This window comes from Poromitra crassiceps (genome assembly GCF_964638095.1).
Source record: "Poromitra crassiceps genome assembly, chromosome: 2".
NCBI lineage: Eukaryota > Metazoa > Chordata > Actinopteri > Beryciformes > Melamphaidae > Poromitra > Poromitra crassiceps.
The window spans coordinates 25,897,574-25,917,033 of record NC_139624.1 but is presented as its reverse complement, the minus strand read 5'-3'; the positions used below and the strand labels follow the sequence as shown (position 1 = coordinate 25,917,033).

The window sequence follows — 19,460 nt, the reverse complement described above, 5'->3', positions numbered from 1 at the left end:
CACAGTGTTACCTCCATGCTGGATGTAACGCAGTGTTACCTCCATGCTGGATGTAACACAGTGTTACCTCCATGCTGGATGTAACGCAGTGTTACCTCCATGCTGGATGTAACGCAGTGTTACCTCCATGCTGGATGTAACGCAGTGTTACCTCCATGCTGGATGTAGAGCTAACATTACAGATTGGGCAGTGATCATATCCTACAAGCTTTTTATTCTACAGGTTGTAGAAGCAAGTCAAGGGCATTCAGCAGGCTGATTCAGAGGCCTTAGGTTCTGTAAATGGCATTAGAAAAAGAAAATGTACTTTGAATACTAAGTATTTTTTTAATCTATACTTTGACTCAAGTAAGGGAGTTTGTCCACCAGTGACTGTATACTACTTCTATGTCTACACCTAAAGTAGAAAAGACACCGATATTGAGATATCGATCTCTGGATTAGAATATCCAGCATTATACATACTGCTCTCTCTATGATTATTAATTATTGTTACTGTTACTGTAGTCATCTGAATAGACAGATACAGCGATAATGTATCATGAATAGAGTGTGTTGGAGACAAAGTGCCTCTATATACTTTAGTGCAGTCTCATTATTCTCTGAGACTGCCGTCTCTACTCGACGACCTTGTTTATGCCCTTTTATATAGGAGATTCTTTATGCATAGGTACACTACGTTTTACAGGGTTAAAGGTTCCATTCTCAACAGACTAAGTTGTATATGAGATAAAAGTGTGGACTGAAAGTTAAACTGACTTACCCTCTTCCTCCATTCTTTGGGGATGCCAGTTGGGAGCCTAGCAACCGCTTTAAGGGCATCGTACCACTGCAGGGAAGAAAACACACACATTTCAAATTGAAGCTTATCAAGCGAGTTTCAGGGGCAGGGCCACATCCCAACCACGCCTCCCACAGCTACGACCAATCAAATTGACCTATACCTGTATATACTCAACTAACCTCTACTCCCTCTTGGCTCTTGCATTCAGCACCCCTCCCCCACCCTCTTCTCTCTCCTCTCCTCCTTCACAGAACACTTATGGCCGGCACACACCAGGAGCATCTCTGAAGCAGCGCGTCACGGAAGCTTCGAGCCTTGCCATTCACACCAGAAGCGCTCTGTTTTGCTCCACGCCTCGGCTCGCCGGTCACAACTTGTATTGACTTCATGCCTGGCTGCACGTGGCCACTCGCGTGACGCGTCAAATATAGACCCGACACCGAAACTCTTGCTGCATGCGTCACGAGGCGACGCGCTGTGTGGTCGGTCGCCCCTGTTAACAAGGACGCCGTGAGGCGTTGCTTCAGTGTCGGAGACGCGTCTGGTGTGTACGAATGGGGGTCAAGTCAAGTCAAGTTTATTTGTATAGCCCTACACAGGGAATCTAGCTAATCTAAAGCCTAGTCTGCCCTGTCCTACTCTACTCTAATCTAATCTTAACCAGAACACTAACAATCAAGAGGTCCAGCTCAGAGGTATCCAAAGTGGGAGGTGGGCCTCCCCACGGGGTCTCAAACACTTTGGGGGGGAGGTTCAGTGAGTGTTTTATTTTAGTTATTTCAGTTATAGTTAATCTAATAATTTGGGGCGACAAGCAGACAAGGAGTAGCGGGTAATGGGCCAGGGCGACGACGAATGGCCCGGGCGATGATGAACGACCAGCTGTGAATCCCACCGGGCTCAGAAAAGCTCACCTGCTGGAATCCCTTCTTCCCCAGCGACGGTTCAATGGTAAACTTCAGTCTTGTGTCAACTCCTGTAAACAAACAAGAGATGCGGTGTGAGAACAATCTTAGAACATATCCAGCTGATTTCTTTGTGTCCAGGTCAACCCCAACCCATACACTATCTTACGCCCAGGTCAACCCCAGCACATACACTATCTTACGCCCAGGTCAACCCCAGCACATACACTATCTTACGCCCAGGTCAACCCCAGCCCATACACTATCTTACGCCGAGGTCAACCCCAGCACATACACTATCTTACGCCCAGGTCAACCCCAGCACATACACTATCTTACGCCCAGGTCAACCCCAGCACATACACTATCTTACGCCCAGGTCAACCCCAGCACATACACTATCTTACGCCCAGGTCAACCCCAGCACATACACTATCTTACGCCCAGGTCAACCCCAGCACATACACTATCTTACGCCCAGGTCAACCCCAGCACATACACTATCTTACGCCCAGGTCAACCCCAGCACATACACTATCTTACGCCCAGGTCAACCCCAGCACATACACTATGTTACACCCAGGTCAACCCCAACACATACACTATGTTACACCCAGGTCAACCCCAGCATACACACTATCTTACGCCCAGGTCAACCCCAGCACATACAGTATCTTACGCCCAGGTCTTAGTGCAAGGGCAAATCTGTGCTCGTTTCTACAGTAGCACTCAAAATCTCCCCTTTCTCTTTTAATTACCAACAAAAAGTTCAATTGTGAGTGCTAGAAACTAGCAAAGATTTGCCTTTGCACTAAGACTTGGGCGTAAGATATGGTCCATAAGTCTTAAGATGTGAGTTTGAGTCCAGCTGAAACCCTTTATTTTGTGCTGTACCCATATGAGCAATGTGGGTTTTTGAATGCTGATACCATACTGACATCCTCATATTAATGCTCCCAATTGCTGATATTTGATATCTTTAAATGTGACAATTTTCATGCCAAAACGTCTGTCCCCCCCCTCCTTTTTCCCCTTGACTGAGCGGGAAAGCATCTGAAACAGCAATTACACCATCCATGGCACAATAAAACTCTTAATTGAAACATAACAAAAACAACAGTAACACTAATAGCCTACCCAGTCTATAATCTAACACCGGTCCACTGCTCTCTCCCTCCGTCTCTCACTCATTCAAACACACTTCCCTGACCACTTCACTGCAGCTGCCCACCGCTCCTGGCCTGAACCATGGAGGACGAGCCAGGATGGGAAAAATGCTGAGTCAAATTTCACAGCTCCTCTAAGTGTGTGTGTGTGTGTGTGTATTGCGTGCCGTATGTGCATGCATTGGTGAATTGTGACAAATAAAGACAGGCTTTGTCTGTCCTGTACCTTTAATAATAATAATAATAATAATAAATTAGATTTATAAAGCACCTTTCACGAAACAACCCAAGGATGCTAAAACCCGGACTTAAGTTTCTGCATGGAATGATATCAATCAAGTGGCTTGGGCTGGCCATAATAATATACTAGTATTATGAATGAGCCAATAGTCTAGTAGGAACGGGGGGTCCCCGCGCACCCGAAAGATATATTTTTCTAACATAGATTTTTGTACTCCTCAAGGTGTCTAATAAACAAATTTTGTTGTTACCCCGTTGAAATAGTGTCCCATGGGTCCGTTTGGCGGCCATCTTTGCGGGCATATTGCGATGTCTGATGAAAATGGATAAGGGTCATAACTTTTGAACTAGACGTCATACAGAGACAAATGACACCACTTTTCTGTATGATTTCTGCATGAGGAATTGATTGAGAGGGTTGTTTTAATGATTTTAACAGGTTTGGTATAGTAAAACTCAAAAACATTTGAAAAAAGTGTCTAATTTACTCTCAAAATCTTGCAAAAGAAATATATCTACATATTAGTCCATGGGCCAGAAGGGTTGGGAATAATGCTCATATTGATTTTTGGCAAGGTATACATCTCTAGAGTTAGAAAATATGTGAGAGCATTGCACCAATGGTAGCTAAATGTGTGTTATCACTCGATTTATAACACCATGCAAAACATAATAGTTGCGGGACTTTTAGGGACATTTGAGGCTAAGTTCATGCAAATCAAGTCTAAAAGCACCAGATTTTTCCCAGAATTAACCAAGGGCATGCTCTAACAATTGAGCCAGAGTGCCTGAGCCGGTGACCCCCGGGGTCACCATGGCGGCCAAATCCAATATGACCACTGTCCGAAAAAGATTTTGGCTATAACTTTTGAAAGAGATGAGCTAGAAATACAGACTTGGTGTCTATCTTATGTTTTTTGACCATTAGAAAGGTGTTGGAATGCTTATCTTTACTAATGAAGATGTGTGTGGACCCCTAATCTGCATATTTCCAAGATGGCGGCTACCTGAATATGAGTTTTACCATAACTGTTGTTGCTTTTAGTAAACTCGGTGTCCATTTTATGGTTTTTGAGTTTTAGAAATACATTGTGATACTCAGATGTATGATTGAATCTATCTATAGCACTCTACGTTGCATAGTAAGTAGGCTACCAATATGGCCGCTAACCGATTTTCTTTTTTACATACACTTTCACCCAGATTGAGTGTAGACTTGTAAGAATAACTTACCATCAAACTGGTGGAAACAAACAATCTACAGTATGTATCTTACAGATTTTATTGAAACAATTAGACAAATAGAGTAGAACCTATTCCCATTGATACAGGTAATAGCCAGTCTGTGCATCAATGCTCTCCATAAATGGGAAATGCTATCAATACTGATCAAAGGTGTTTAGAATTTGAACAAAATATTACAATATCAGAAACAAAAACAACAGAACAAAACATATATTGGTGCCTACATGTATATGTACAAGTGAGTAGTAGCCTACTTATGTCCATAGGTTGAATTGAGTTAGAAGTGCTCAGTCCTTTTGATTTACCAGGGTGACTGATTTTGCATAAAAGACTTCAGATGACAAGTGGGTTTTGTTTATATCCTTATATCCACAGCCAGATTACTCAAATATTGTTGTCTCGACCCTCATTGTTGGTACAGACACTCTTGCATCCACATTGAGGTGCCACGGGCTCCAGCTTTACAGTATTCACAGCACCCACTACATGACTTTTTGCAGACGCAGCAGAGAATGACGGCTCAGGCTTTACTGGCATCTGAAAGATGGTTCCAGTAAGGTTCCAAAGTCTTGGTTATGGAGTCCCAGTCCCAGCCCCACGTACTGAACTCTGGATATTTTGCTGGACAGAGGTTGCCTGATTCCAGTAGAAGCTGGTCTGCAGCAGTCCCCATTTTACATGCCGAATCAGTGCATCTTGGGTGGGAGGCAGGTTCTCTTGATGCATTTGAAAAAAGCCAATGTCTAGCATCATCTACTTGGCTGGAGCCACAGCTTTTGCTGTACATGACAACCCCAAGGTGAGGGCGACCAGGGTTTTGGGATGAACTCCTCCTTTCTACCAAGAAGGATGTTGTACTTTCCAACAGATCTGAATATGACATATCTGCACTTCAGCCTTGTAACCATCCTGAAGCAGACACTACAGTAGAATGATTTATAGCACCTGGCACATGCTGGGCCAGTAGCCATAGAAACTCAGGATCCATACGTCAGACAGTGATGTTGTAATACTTGCAATACGCTTCTTTGACACATTAGGCCTCACAGAGCACTGGATCGGCTTCCCATGTGGAAAGTACATTTATGTTCACAAAATCTGCAATGTTCTTGGTCCCCAGAGATCACTGGCATTACATCTCTTCCATGTGCTAAAATGATGTGAAACTACATCAGCCTTCCAGGGCTATGGGAAAAGGAGTGGATGGGCAGCTTGGGAAGCAACATCGGATCTCACTGAGACCGTGGACGCCTTCACCTTGGAACCTGAACCGATCAACTCAGATGTCCATGTCCAAAGACTGGAAGCATTATGGTTGTTGTCATGTCCAGCAAGAGCTGTGTCTCCAGCCAAGTACTGTAGATGAAGCCAGACATCAGCTTTTCTCAAATGGTACCAAGTCCCTTGAGAACTTGCCTCCCACCGAAGATGCACTGATTCAGCATTGCAAATGGGGACTGCTGCAGACCAGCTTCTACTGGAATCAGGCAACCTCTGTCCAGCAAAATATCCAGAGTTCAGTACTTGGTGCTGTACTGGGACTCCCATGACCAAGACTTGGGAACCTTACTGGACCCATCTTTCAGATGCCAGTAAAGCCTGAGTCATCATTCTCTGCTGCAGCTGCAAAAAGTCATGTAGTGGGTGCTGTGAATGCTGTAAAGCTGGAGCCCGTGGCACCTCAATGTGGATGCAAGAGTGCCTGTACCAACAATGCGGTCAAGACAACAATATTTGATTAATCTGGCTGTGGATATAAGGATATAAACAAAAAACACTTTACACTCAATCTAACTTAACCCCCCCAACCCATGGACATACCTAAGTGTTACTCACTAATTGTTTCAATAAAATATGTAAGATAAATACTGTAGATTGTTTGTTTCCACCAGTTTGATGGTAACTCATTCTTACAACTACAAAAGTGTATGTAAAAAAGAAATGGGATAGCAGCCATATTGGTAGCCTATTTACTATGCAAAGTAGAGTGCTATAGATAGATTCAATCATAAATCTGAGTATTACAATGTGTTTCTAAAACTCAAAAACCATAAAATGGACACAGAGTTTACTAAAAGCATCAACAGTTATGGTAAAACTCATATTCAGGTAGCCGCCATCTTGGAAATATGCAGATTAGGGGTCCACACACATCTTCATTAGTAAAGATAAGCATTCCAACACCTTTCTAATGGTCAAAAAACATAAGATATACACCAAGTCTGTATTTCTAGCTCATCTCTTTCAAAAGTTATAGCCAAAATCTTTTTCGGACAGTGGTCATATTGGATCTGGCCGCCATGGTGACCCCGTGGGTCACCGGCTCAGGCACTCTGGCTCACTTGTTAGAGCATGCCCTGGGCTAATTCTGGGCAAAATCTGGTGCTTTTAGACTTGATTTGCATGAACTTAGCCTCAAATGTCCCTAAAAGTCCCGCAACTATTATGTTTTGCATGGTGTTATAAATCGAGTGATAACACACATTTAGCTACCATTGGTGCAATGCTCTCACATATTTTCTAACTCTAGAGATGTATACCTTGCCAAAAATCAATATGAGCATTATTCCCAACCCTTCTGGCCCATGGACTAATATGTAGATATATTTCTTTTGCAAGATTTTGAGAGTAAATTAGACACTTTTTTCAAATGTTTTTGAGTTTTACTATACCAAACCTGTTAAAATCATTAAAACAACCCTCTCAATCAACTCCTCATGCAGAAATCATACAGAAAAGTGGTGTCATTTGTCTCTGTATGACGTCTAGTTCAAAAGTTATGACCCTTATCCATTTTCATCAGACATCGCAATATGCCCGCAAAGATGGCCGCCAAACGGACCCATGGGACACTATTTCAACGGGGTAACAACAAAATTTGTTTATTAGACACCTTGAGGAGTACAAAAATCTATGTTCGAAAAATATATCTTTCGGGTGCGCGGGGACCCCCGTTCCTACTAGACTACAAGCAACATCACAGGTGATGCAGTAGTAAATATAAGAGGTAACTTTGACCAGCTGGTGATCGTGCCAAACAACCTGCAATACAAAGAAAAAACAATTGCAGAAAAGCATTTTTTTTCTTGAATTCCCCTCCTGTAACATGTAGCATTAGTTTGATGTTCCTTGGTATTATGCATACTGTAGCATTGCGGTGTGGCTAACAAGCTAGCAGAAAGTAGGCAGGAGACAGACATTCACTTTAGCTCAGCCGAGCGTATTTAATACCTGCCGCAGCGTACAGTCTAACCCCGGAGTTGGAGGTGTGCCGGGCGAACGTGACAGCTGGCCGGTAGCTGTCGTTAGCGTCAGACCCGCTTCTATCAGCTCACTTCCAGTTCAGCAGCTAACGTAGTGAACAGGCTCTCCTGTCAGACCGTTCACAACATCCTGGAGTCACACTCTAACTCTTCCCCGTCTTTCCAACCCCGTTCCTATCCGGCCAATACCCGTACGGACACACCTCCCTCCAACAGAACCTCCGAACACAGTAACGTCCTTCCCACTCCTCCCCAATTCCCCAAGTCCATCTCCCCGCGTTACACAGCCCCCCCCTTTTAATACTCCTCGCCCCCGAGGAAATCCACCTCATAGTCCCCTAAACGCGGGGGAGGCCTCCTCCTTCTCCTGGGCCTGGCCCTCCTTGAAGTTCCCTCCCCCCCAGTGTCCACTTCCCCCGTCCCCGCTCCCAGACCCGTATTCGGACTGTCCAACTGCAACGGCTCCGGGGCCGCTTGCAGACCCCCCGGGGACTGTTGAGGCGCCAGTTGACCCCCCTCCCCCGGTGATTGTGGCGGCGTCCTGTTTGGCCTCCCATCAGCAGCCTGGCCCGTCCCTCGGTACGGCGCCAGACGATCGCGGTGCAGCACCACCACCCGCCCCCGCGGAGCCATCTTCGTCCTGTAGGTCACCTCCCCCATCCGTTCCAACACACAGCACGGCCCGACCCAGTGGCTTTGCAACTTGGGTGATTTCCCCTTCGTCCTCTTCGGCCCATATACCCACACTAAGTCCCCTGCCTGGAAATGCGTTCCCTTAGTGTGCAGGTCATATCCTCTCTTCTGCCGCACTCCAGCCATCTCCGCTTGCTTCCTAGCAAACTCGTGCGCCACTTCCAATCTCCCCTTCAGCTGAGACGCATACTCCACGCCTGCGGGCACCTGAGGCGCGTCCGGCGGCTGTCCATATGCCAACGCTGGCGGCGTTCTGAGTTCTCTCCCCAGCATCAGCAGGGCGGGGGTACATCCTGTAGTCTCCTGGGTTACCGAGCGACATGCCAGAAGGACCAGCGGCAGCTGTAAGTCCCAGTCTTTCTGATCTTTAGACACCACCAGGGCCAGCTGTACCCCCAGGGTGCGATTGAACCTTTCCACCAACCCGTCGCTCTGAGGGTGGAGTGGCGTCGTACGGGTCTTGTGTATGGACAACTGTCTGCACATCTCTGCAAACAGTTTCGCCTCAAAATTCCTCCCTTGATCCGAGTGTAGCTCAGTGGGGACCCCGAACCGGCTGAACATCCCTTCAATCAGCACTTCACATACTGTAGCTGCCTCCTGATCAGGAACAGCATAGGCTTCGGGCCATTTTGTGAAATAGTCCATTGCCACTACAACGAACCGGCTACCCCGCGGGGTGCGAGGGAAAGGCCCGAGCACATCCACGGCCACTCTGTCCATAGGGGCCCCCACCCGATACTGCTGTAATGGAGCTCTGCTTCGTCCCGTGGGACCTTTGCGGGCCACACAGGGGTCACATTTCTGGCAGTATGCCTGCACATCCCTCCTGCAAGTGCTCCAATAAAATGTCTCTCTGACCTTATTGAGCGTTTTGTTCTCCCCGAAGTGTCCCACCCCCGGACGGCCGTGACTGAACTGCAGCACTTCTTCCTGCCGGCCCTTAGGCACCACCACCTGCCATTTCTCCCGGCCCGAACTCGGCTCCTTCCACCGCCTGCAGAGCACACCATCCTTCAGCGCCAACCCCTCCCATTGTGACCACAGCCCCCGTAATGAAGGACCTGCGGCTGCAATGTCGGGCCACTCTGGTCTCCGATTCTCCGCCAACCACCCCAGCACCACCCTCAGTTCCGGATCAGCGTCCTGTTCCCCGGCCCAGTGTATCGGGTCGTCGAGCCGCAGAGCCATACAGAGTTCTGCTCTCCCCTCCCTTGCATCCGCACGATTGCAGTGAGAGCAGTCGGTCCCGCACGGCCGTCTCGAGAGCCCATCTGCGTTGGTATGGACGGTTCCTCTTCTGTGCTCAATAGAGAAGTTGTACTCCTGCAGCTTCTCTATCCACCTCGCCACTTGTCCCTCCGGCTCCTTGAAGGACATGAGCCACTTGAGCGATGCGTGGTCTGTCCGAACCGTGAAGTGGATCCCACACAAGTAGTACTTGAAATGCTTCACTGCGTCCACCACTGCCAGCAGCTCTCTCCGGGTCACACAGTAGTTCCTCTCTGCCTTATTGAATGCCCTGCTGTAATAAGCGATCACTCGTTCCCCCTCAGGGGTGACCTGGGCGAGCACCGCTCCCAGGGCATCTCTGCTCGCATCTGTATCCAACAGATACTCTCCATCAGGATCCGGAGTCGTCAGCACTGGGGATTGACACAGAGCGGCCTTGAGTGCGTCGAATGCCTGCTGTTGCTCGGGGCCCCAAGTGAAGCGTACATGATCCTTGGTCAGGAAATTTAGGGGCGCCGCCACCGTCGAGAACCCCGGAATAAATCGTCTGTAGTAGGCCGCCAGACCCACAAACGACTTAACCTCTGATACACTTGTTGGCATTGGCCAGTCCCGAACCGCAGAAGTCTTCTTCTCCACTGTACTCACTCCCTCCCCGCTCAGCTTGTGGCCGAGGAAGATGAGCTCTCTGCGCAGGAACTTGCATTTCCCCGGGTTCAATTTTAACCCCGCCTGCTGTATCTTGGAGAAGGCCAGGCGAAGCGCCCCCAGAGCGGTGTGGAAGTCCGGTCCGTGTATCAGGACATCATCAAGGTAGATCTCTCTGTTCTGTGCAGGCACCTCAGCCAAAACTCTGTCCATAAGTCTTTCAAAGGTCGCTGGCGCGTTGCACAGCCCGAAAGGCATCACTGTGAATTGCCATAATCCCGAGCCTGTGGTGAAAGCTGTCTTGGGCCGGGCAGCAGCTGACAGTGGCACCTGCCAGTATCCGCTCTTTAGGTCCAACGACGAGAACCAAGCGGAGCCCCTGATTCCATCCAGTGCATCGTCGACTCGGGGTGGGGGGTAGGAGTCTTTGACGGTCACGTCATTCACTGGCCGGAAATCCACACAGAAACGCAAATCATCCACATCTTTCTTTGGCACCATGACTACCGGTGAGACCCATGCGCTGTTTGAGGGCTCAATCACTCCAGCCGCCCGCATTTCCTCCAAACACTTTTGTGCTGCTGCCTGTCTTTTCAGCGGGATACGTCGCGGCCGCTGTCTGATGGGGTGAGCCTTGTCCGTGTCTATGTCGTGCTCAATCAATTGCGTCCGGCCCAAGTCTGTGGGGGAGGTGGAGAAAACGGACCGATACTCCCAGAGCACATCGTGCAACTGCCGCTGCTCCATCTCCGAGAGTCCCTCTCTGTTCTGTTCCCACATTGTCTTTACGGCTTCCTCCCGGGGGTCGGGAGTGGGGGAAACCACCGCTCCGCACACGGCCACTGTCTCAGCCGCAGGAACTCCAATCGGTCGGTGCCTCCGCTGGGGTAGGGCCTCCCATGAGGGCTCTGCAGGGGTCTCCTCTTCTGGAGGGGACATATTGAGCCCCCCCTCATGTGTTTGGTCCCTCATCAGAGCATCGTGCTCCCCCACCGGCTGCAACGGCCTTTCCTTTATATCCGCTACGTGCTCTGTCTGTGCTTCCCCCGGACACGCCCCCATTGAGGCTGACTCTCTTAAATCCCCGTCATCCCCCGTTTCTGCGTCCCGGGCCCCCCCCCACAACATAGGCAGTGGTGTGCCGCCTTTAAATGTCACTGTCCCCCGTGGCCAATCTACCACCCCCCCATTAACCTTCATGAAATCAAACCCCAGAATGCACTGTTCACGGATATCGGCCACCCACATGCGACATGGAAAACTCTGTTCCCCTACCTGCACCACCACTGCATGCTGACCCAGTGTGAGAGCCCTGTCCCCCGTCGCTGTGAGGAAGGGGCGGACATTAGGATTCACTTGCAGCTCCTCCCCTAAAAGATCTGTGCGAATGAATGTTCCCGAAGACCCGGAGTCCACTAAGGCCATAACATGCCTCCCGTTGATTGAAGCCTTCACCCTTGCTACTTCAGGCCCTTGAGGGGCCCCTGTGCACTCTTCAGCCAGACAGTTGTTAAGGCCCGGCGACGGCAGAGAATGTGTCAGGTCCGGGGCGGAGTAACCTCTTCCTACTCCGCCCCCCTCTCGTTTCCCGGCGGGTGCTCCCGCTGGAGTCTGGAGTCCATGGCTAAGGGGCAGCTGTATTGGATGTGCCCCTTCTCACCACATCTATAACAGACACGGTCCTGTGCCTCTGTCCAGCCACGCTGCGATTCTCCGTCCGTTCTGGGGTTTTGAGGGAACTGTGCCTGTGCAGAGGGTCTAGCTGGGGGAAACAGTGATTCTCCGTCCGTCCTGAGGGCTTGAGGGAACCGTGCCTGTGCAGGGGGTCTAGCAGGGAAAAACTGTGATTCTCCGTCCGTCCTGAGGCTTTTAGGGAACCGTGCCTGTGCAGGGGGTCTAGGTGGGGGCAACTGCTGGGGTCTCCTAACCCGTCCTTCAGTGAGTACCTGCTCCACTTCCTGTGCGCGCTCCAATGCGCTATCCCACGAGAGAGGGTTGCTGAGGCGAACCTGCTCCCGCAGTCTGTCAGGGGTCAGTCCACTGATAAAAGCCTCTTTGGCTAGGATGAAACGGTGTTCCTCGCTGAACTCTGGGAATGCCTTACGGGCCAGGTGGCGTAGATCAGCTGCATACACGCCCAGCCTCTCTCCATCCCCGCGTCTCCTCTCGTTGAACTGTTGGCGGGCAGCAGATTTGGATGTAGGCTCCCCAAACTGTCGCTCTATTGCCTTCGCTATTGCCTGGGGGTTGGCCAACTCCGTCTCAGAGAGATCCAACAGGACCCGTCTCCCCTCCCCCTCCAGGGCTGCAGCCAACTGAACCGCGCTCTCAGCCTCGCTCCACCGGTTAGCCCTGGCTATGAGCCGGAATTGTGTCCAGTATGTCTCCCACCCCGGACCACCATCATAACGACCCACTCTCACTGTGTCCCCCCCCCGATAGGGCGCTGCGGCGGTGGCCGGAATTATCCCGGCCAGAGCCCCCGCCAGCGCACTGGTGAATGCACTAGTCAACATCGTAGTGTTGTCTGTCTGCCCGTTGTGGGAACAGGCAGGCTGGTTAGGCGGAGGAACGGTGTAGCTCATATTGACAGTCTCAGGGCCCCCAGCTCGGCTAACAACCGGGCTATAAAACACAGGCTGCACGGGTGTGCTGTGAATATTAAAGCCGCCAGGCCTCCCCCCCGCACCATATCTCACCCCCCCCGAATGTCCAAACATACCCCCCTCATGTCCATTCTCTGCATCCCCGTTATCATTCGCTCGAGAAGCTCCTCTCCGCTCCCCTACCTCCACACTCCACCCCTCTGCACGTAGCTCCTCCGTCCATTCCTCCTCTTCACCCCGCTCCAGGCCAGCCGGCCGTGATGCATCCAGCAGCTTCACTCTGGGTTCTGGTTGAACAGATGACGGTACTCCATATCCCGCCATGCTTTCTTCTCTCCTCTTCTATCTCCTCTTCTTCTCTTTGCTTATATTTATTATCTTCGTTTTTATTTTTTTTATTTATTTTTTATTTTATTTTATTTTATTTTATTTCCTTCTTCCTCTTTCACCCTCTCTCAGCCACTGGTTGCGTGGCCAGGGAAAAGAAAAATCACGCCTCGTTCTTTCTCCTCCAATTTACTGATACTTTCTTTTTCTTCCTCTCTTTTCTTTCTTTCTTCTTAAATGTTCGTTATTCTTTAACACTCCCTCCTCCTTATCTGCTTTCTGTTAGCCACAGGCGACGTGTGTAAAAAATCCACACTTCTGGCACCAATGTAGCATTGCGGTGTGGCTAACAAGCTAGCAGAAAGTAGGCAGGAGACAGACATTCACTTTAGCTCAGCCGAGCGTATTTAATACCTGCCGCAGCGTACAGTCTAACCCCGGAGTTGGAGGTGTGCCGGGCGAACGTGACAGCTGGCCGGTAGCTGTCGTTAGCGTCAGACCCGCTTCTATCAGCTCACTTCCAGTTCAGCAGCTAACGTAGTGAACAGGCTCTCCTGTCAGACCGTTCACAACATCCTGGAGTCACACTCTAACTCTTCCCCGTCTTTCCAACCCCGTTCCTATCCGGCCAATACCCGTACGGACACACCTCCCTCCAACAGAACCTCCGAACACAGTAACGTCCTTCCCACTCCTCCCCAATTCCCCAAGTCCATCTCCCCGCGTTACAATACAATGAAAATGGACCTCATCAGGATTTTTGCTGGATAAAATTAGTGTTGCAGGGTTTACCCTACTTCTCCAGCAGCGACAGCATTATCCCAAATCTGGAGAAGAATGAGGACACCCGGGTCATAATAATGTATAATCTGCTCGATTGAGGGATGGATAAAGGGGGGGGGGGTAGCGATTTAGCCTCTCCAAGAAGATGATGCTAGCCGCCACAAAATCTCAGCACCAATAACAGAAAACTTGCGTTGTGAAAATGAAATTAGCTTTGAACTTTGAGACCGTTTGCGACGCTTTGGGGAAGAATCGCTGTCCTTTTCCGCGTGGTGCTGAAAACGCTTTTCAGTAACATCTCTCTGGCACACACACACGCCACGCACAAACTTCTTCATGGCACATTTAGAACAGTGGGTTAAAACATCAAAGGAATCAAGGACCGAACGCGAATTAAACTTTGATCTCAACTAGTTGAGAGGGAAAGTCCTGACATCTCTCTGGCTGTAGCTGGTCAACACAGAACAGCTGCGGCCATTTCTCTCTCTCTCCCCCTCCCCCTCTCTGACCATCTATCCCACCGTGATCCCCGTCAGCAGCCGATCATCACACCAACACTCTGACAAATCTCGGTTGGTTTATGTAACGTTACAGTCAAACTCCTTCCTTCATAGAAGACAAAATGCGTGTCTACCTGCGTCGTCCGTCTCCTGCGCCATTCTCTGGCCCGAGCTTTGGCTGCTTATTCTCGGCCGCTTTGGGAGAGGATTAACACGGAAAGCCCTCCCACTTCCCTGTCACACACACCGCGCCGCTGTAGCCTACATGCACGCGTAGGGCTGTGAAGGCTATCGTGGTAGGCTACTACTACTGACAGTGCCACTTCTGTTTCTCAAAATGTGGTCCGGGGGGGGAAACGTAGGTAGGGGCCCTTGATGAGTTCCAGCGGTGCCCCATCAAAATGATCAACAATTTAAAAACTACTATAGGCCCTATAGCCTAATTTAACTCATTTGAAATATAGATGATGTATGGAAAGACTATTGGGATCGTATAGGTGTGACTCTCACTGCTATCTCCCCACATTAGTCTACATTGTTCTCAAATTCAATACATAAACACAAAAACAAAATCTTAATGCAATGATGCAGTGGGATATAAAAACGTTTATCAAAGTTTTTAGGCAGGGGCTAAATAATAATCCTATTAATGTCAAAGTATAGCCTACAACATACAGAGTAGTAAACCCTATGTAGACATTAATAGGATTATTATTTAGCCCCTGCCTAAAAACTTTGATAAATTAGGCTACATTCTACAAAGAAAAATGCATGGGACAAAATCGTACCAAATAAAGGTCCATGTGGGCTTTATGTGCATGCATCTTATTTGGGGCCAGTCACAGGAAAACGGTTGAGAACCCTATAGGCTACAGACAAGATTAGGCATTTTCTTGAGATAGCCTATACGGTTTTAGTCATTACCTTTACACACTTTACAAATCACTGAGCATCAGCAATCAAACATTTGAGCAATGGAGTGTTGTCAGTGCAACTCCGCATGCAGTGCATAGACAACCCCAACAAGATGATGTGGCATCCTCCTATATGGTCTGACCTCTGTTTTTACTCTTCAGTGCATTTGTTCTTGTGTATTCTGTCCTATTGCTAATATTTTCATTTGTAAATCACTCTCCCTGAATCCTAAGGACTGAAAACAGTCAACAAAACTGGGACCCAAACAAAGACAGAGCAGCCCGAACCAAAACACTCCACTTGTGAGGAAACGGTGTTCATTCATTTCAGCACTACAGGCCAATAGACAGTTGTTTACGGTCTGTTTTATGACGCAGCACCACAGTGGTAGAAGTCTACCTTGTCAAACCCACGCACTATAATTAATAAATGTGAAACTCTATAGGGGGGGACAATGGCATTTCAGAAACAACATAATGCTATACCTTTCACATAGGCCTAATGTTATCCTGGTTTGTTTCACCCTATAGCAATAAAGTCTCATGCATCTGTATGGCCTATCATCTAATATACCTAATGATTGATGATTGCCAAGATATTATTTGGTCAATGTGATAGATGAGGTCATCAAACTATCAGAATAGAAGGACCATGATTTTTTGTTTTACAACTTTTTTTTAGAACTTTGGCTCAGTGAGGGGACCAATGTTCCCTACATGTATAAGCTGATATTTTTGTGACTCAGGTTAACCTGATGATATGATCTAGTGGTATGATGATCGAATGATGTAGGCTATATGGACATTCATGGACATTCGGTCATTGCAGCAGCAAAGTAGCCTAACATAATAAAACAAAGGAACATAATAGCAGAAGAGATCCATGTAAACATGCAGCTTTTCAATAGAAAGTAGGCTATAGGAATAGAACGTATGAATGAAAGCAGGGTATGGCATTGAGGGTGTGAAAATAGCAGCAGTGAAACTAATTGATACAAACAAAAACAATTAAATTAATTTGGCTTACAAATAGGCTACCAAAAATTAAATATAGGAAAAAAGTTTAAACGGCCTATGAAATATGAAAATGTAGGCTAATGTATTGAAGGAAAATAACGTGAAAGATAAGTATGTATGGCTATATACAGCAGCAGGAAGCCATAGCCTATACGTGTAATTGATCACAGACAAAAATAATAGTCGGCACTCATCGCTCCACTAAATTTCCCAGAAATCGACTCCTTATGTCTAGCCGTAAACGGGATTGTGAGTGTTGAGATGGCACGCTGTTGTTGGTCACCTGGCTCCAGGGTGCAGAGCAGCCGGGGCGCGCTCCTGGAGATGCCGTTGCGCTTCCTCAGCACGCTGCTGATGATGTTACCGACCCCTCCCGCTCCCTGCTGCCGCAAGGGCTTCACCCCGGCCCGGGGAGGCCTCCGCCCGGCCCCGGCGCCCCGCTCCTGCCTCATCGCTGATGATGGATCTGTTGGACCATGCACTCAATCATCTCATCGTCGTCTCTTCCTGGCATCTGTCCTCGCTTGAATGATAAATATGTTCCTTCACGGCTTCCTGGCAGGTGACGCCTCCATCCCGACGCGGCTGTATAGGCTATAACACCCCCCCCTCCCTCCCGAATGCCCTCCTCCAAGACAGTACAGGTTCAATCGATCAAGCTGATGATCGGATCTTTTCCATCTCTTCCGTTGATGGCTTGATTTCCGCGGAATTCCATTCAGACAAATCCCTCTATCAGTCAGCGGTAGAATAGAATAACGTGCAGGAGACAGCCATATCCAGGCCTACATCTAAATAATAATGTGGTAGGCTATAAACGCGTCAAACAGCTAAGGATGACATCAGGATTTCTGCTGCTGCACAAGTGCACAGCTCTGCATCCTCCTCCGGTGTGACGTCACGGGAGGAGCGGCGCAGCGTGGATGGAGGAGGGATGCGGTAGGATGGAGATACGTGCGGGGAGGGAGAGAGAGGGGGATGAGGTAATGGTGGATTGCAGACGAGGAGAGATAAATAAACAGGGAGAGTAATGAGAGGAGAAATTAAAATTAGGAGACGAATGGGAAGGGATAAGAGAAGAGGAGAGGAAAGAGAGGAGGATATAGGAGAACAGAACATAATAGAATACAATACGCTGTGGTTCTCAAAGAGCGGTCTGAGTCCTTGAGGGGGTTCCAGGGGGTCCCCAGCAAAAATGGGGATCCTTTATTTTCACTATAATTCCATTTATAAATAACAAAATGACAATGTATGACTACTGTATTTTGGTCATAGATTGGTTTCATACACTTTCTGTAATAAAATATATAACATTGTATCAGATGGGGGACCCTGGGACAAAATCTTATGGGGGTCTGTGGTCTAATCTGTGTCAGTTTTAGGCGATCTTGACCTGAAAATGTCCCACATTCTACGTCCTACCCGTGAAGCTCCAGCTGTCATGTGAAAAGAAGAGGCTGGCAACTGCGCATGTCTTGGAGGAAGCATGGTGCTAGTCTACGGCTCTCTCCAGATCGGCAGAGGGTGGAGCAGCGACCGGGGCAGCAGGGTAGTCTGGAGCCATTAGTGAGGTTTCTGGACCTGGGGGCATGACCATTGCGCAATGGCAGGAACCTGGCAGGAACCCGAATCCGTGTGTGCCAGAAAAACCTTCCGTGAAGCTAAAAATGTACATGGTACATAAATGTTTTAAAACAAAACGATACAATATGGCAGCGACTAGTTAGCCTACACAACTCAAATCGGCGTTTCAACGGGGAACGATAAAAATGGGGCACATATCCGGTTTACAATTCTGGTTCCGCTGAAGCTGGGCGGGGTCTATGCTGGAACCACGCTGAGAGGTGTAATTCAAGTGTAATGGGAACCAACCTCGTCTCCTCGGGAAGAGGCTGGTGACGCGAGGGTAGCAGCAGGGGGAAATTGGCCAAGTACAATTTGGGAGAAAAATGGTGGGGGTGGGGGCATCTGAAAAAAATAATAAAGAAAAGAAATAGTCTGAGAACCACTGTATAGAGGCTATCATTATACCGTATGTGTGTAAAGATTATTTCCTTGTTGACAGGTGAATGAAAAACAGAAGATAACAGTAACCATTTTAGCAAACAGCATGCCACTACAAATGTCATCAACTTTTGTCCTTGATAATCACTGTTTGGAGGATGTTGAAAATAGGACACAGGTGAGGTGAATCCAAATAATTTGCCATTATCCCTTATTGGTTTTCCTTATTATACCAATCACAAAGAAAACAAAAGAAAACAAAACACATTCTTAAAATTAATAAACACCTGTTTGATACTCCCTGGAGAAGTGCAAAAAAAAAGTGTGATTTATGTGAAAATTATTAGGTGAAATTGTTTTAATTATGTCAATTTATTTCATTTAATGTTATTGAATAAAAATCAAATCCATGAATAGGCTGTCGTAAAAAATAATAAATACAACTGGAGATATGTTTTTGCAAATGAACTGAGGAGCAGCAGAAGAGTTGCAGAGGGATATGAGAAAAAGATACAGACTGTGCAAAAGGCTCTTTTACCTCCAGAATGGGCTGAATTCTTTGAGGCATGGATTCAACAAAGTGCACTGACATCCGCATACATCATCAAATTCATACTTACTAATTTGGTGAAACAGGAGGCAGGCCAGCCTCACATTCGTGGTAAACTACAGACACTGTAGTGCCTCTAGTGAACTCTTTGCATAGTGCACCTAATAAAGTGCATGGTTTTTATTACAAATACCCCCTTTTCAATCCAAATGACTGATTACTCAGGGATCCACCACAGACACAGTCCTGTAACCTGCTGTGAGCCCCACATTTAACAAACACTGACTTAGAATCAAATAGATACCAACTTCACCAAATCACCTGCAGAAGAATGCACAATGAAACGCAGAAAATGATGTTTGCAAACAGAATAAATAATGCATGAGATTCTGATTTACCATAAAGCGCTCCTGCATGGAAAATAAATCTGAGCTAATTTAACAATATGTATCCATATCTATAAAAAACAGATTTCTAAAATAGTTTATCCAACTAATGTAAATCCTCATGGTATAATTCAAAGTCATAATTTACTTAAGCAATAGCTCACTTCAGGCCGTGGAATATGGACATTATATCACA

General features: G+C 47.7%; 1 protein-coding gene across 1 annotated transcript in view; it reads right to left on the bottom strand.

The window, feature by feature from the left end:
• The window catches only part of tbc1d30 (TBC1 domain family, member 30), a gene marked incomplete at its 5' end in the record, with an annotated part of 53,124 nt that overhangs the window by 19,433 nt on the left and 14,231 nt on the right, over positions 1 to 19,460 (bottom strand). The window contains 2 exons of the mRNA XM_083632274.1: positions 764 to 829; positions 1,699 to 1,760. Coding sequence (XP_083488400.1) covers positions 764 to 829; positions 1,699 to 1,760 — 128 coding nt within the window. The remainder of the gene's footprint in view (positions 1 to 763; positions 830 to 1,698; positions 1,761 to 19,460) is intronic.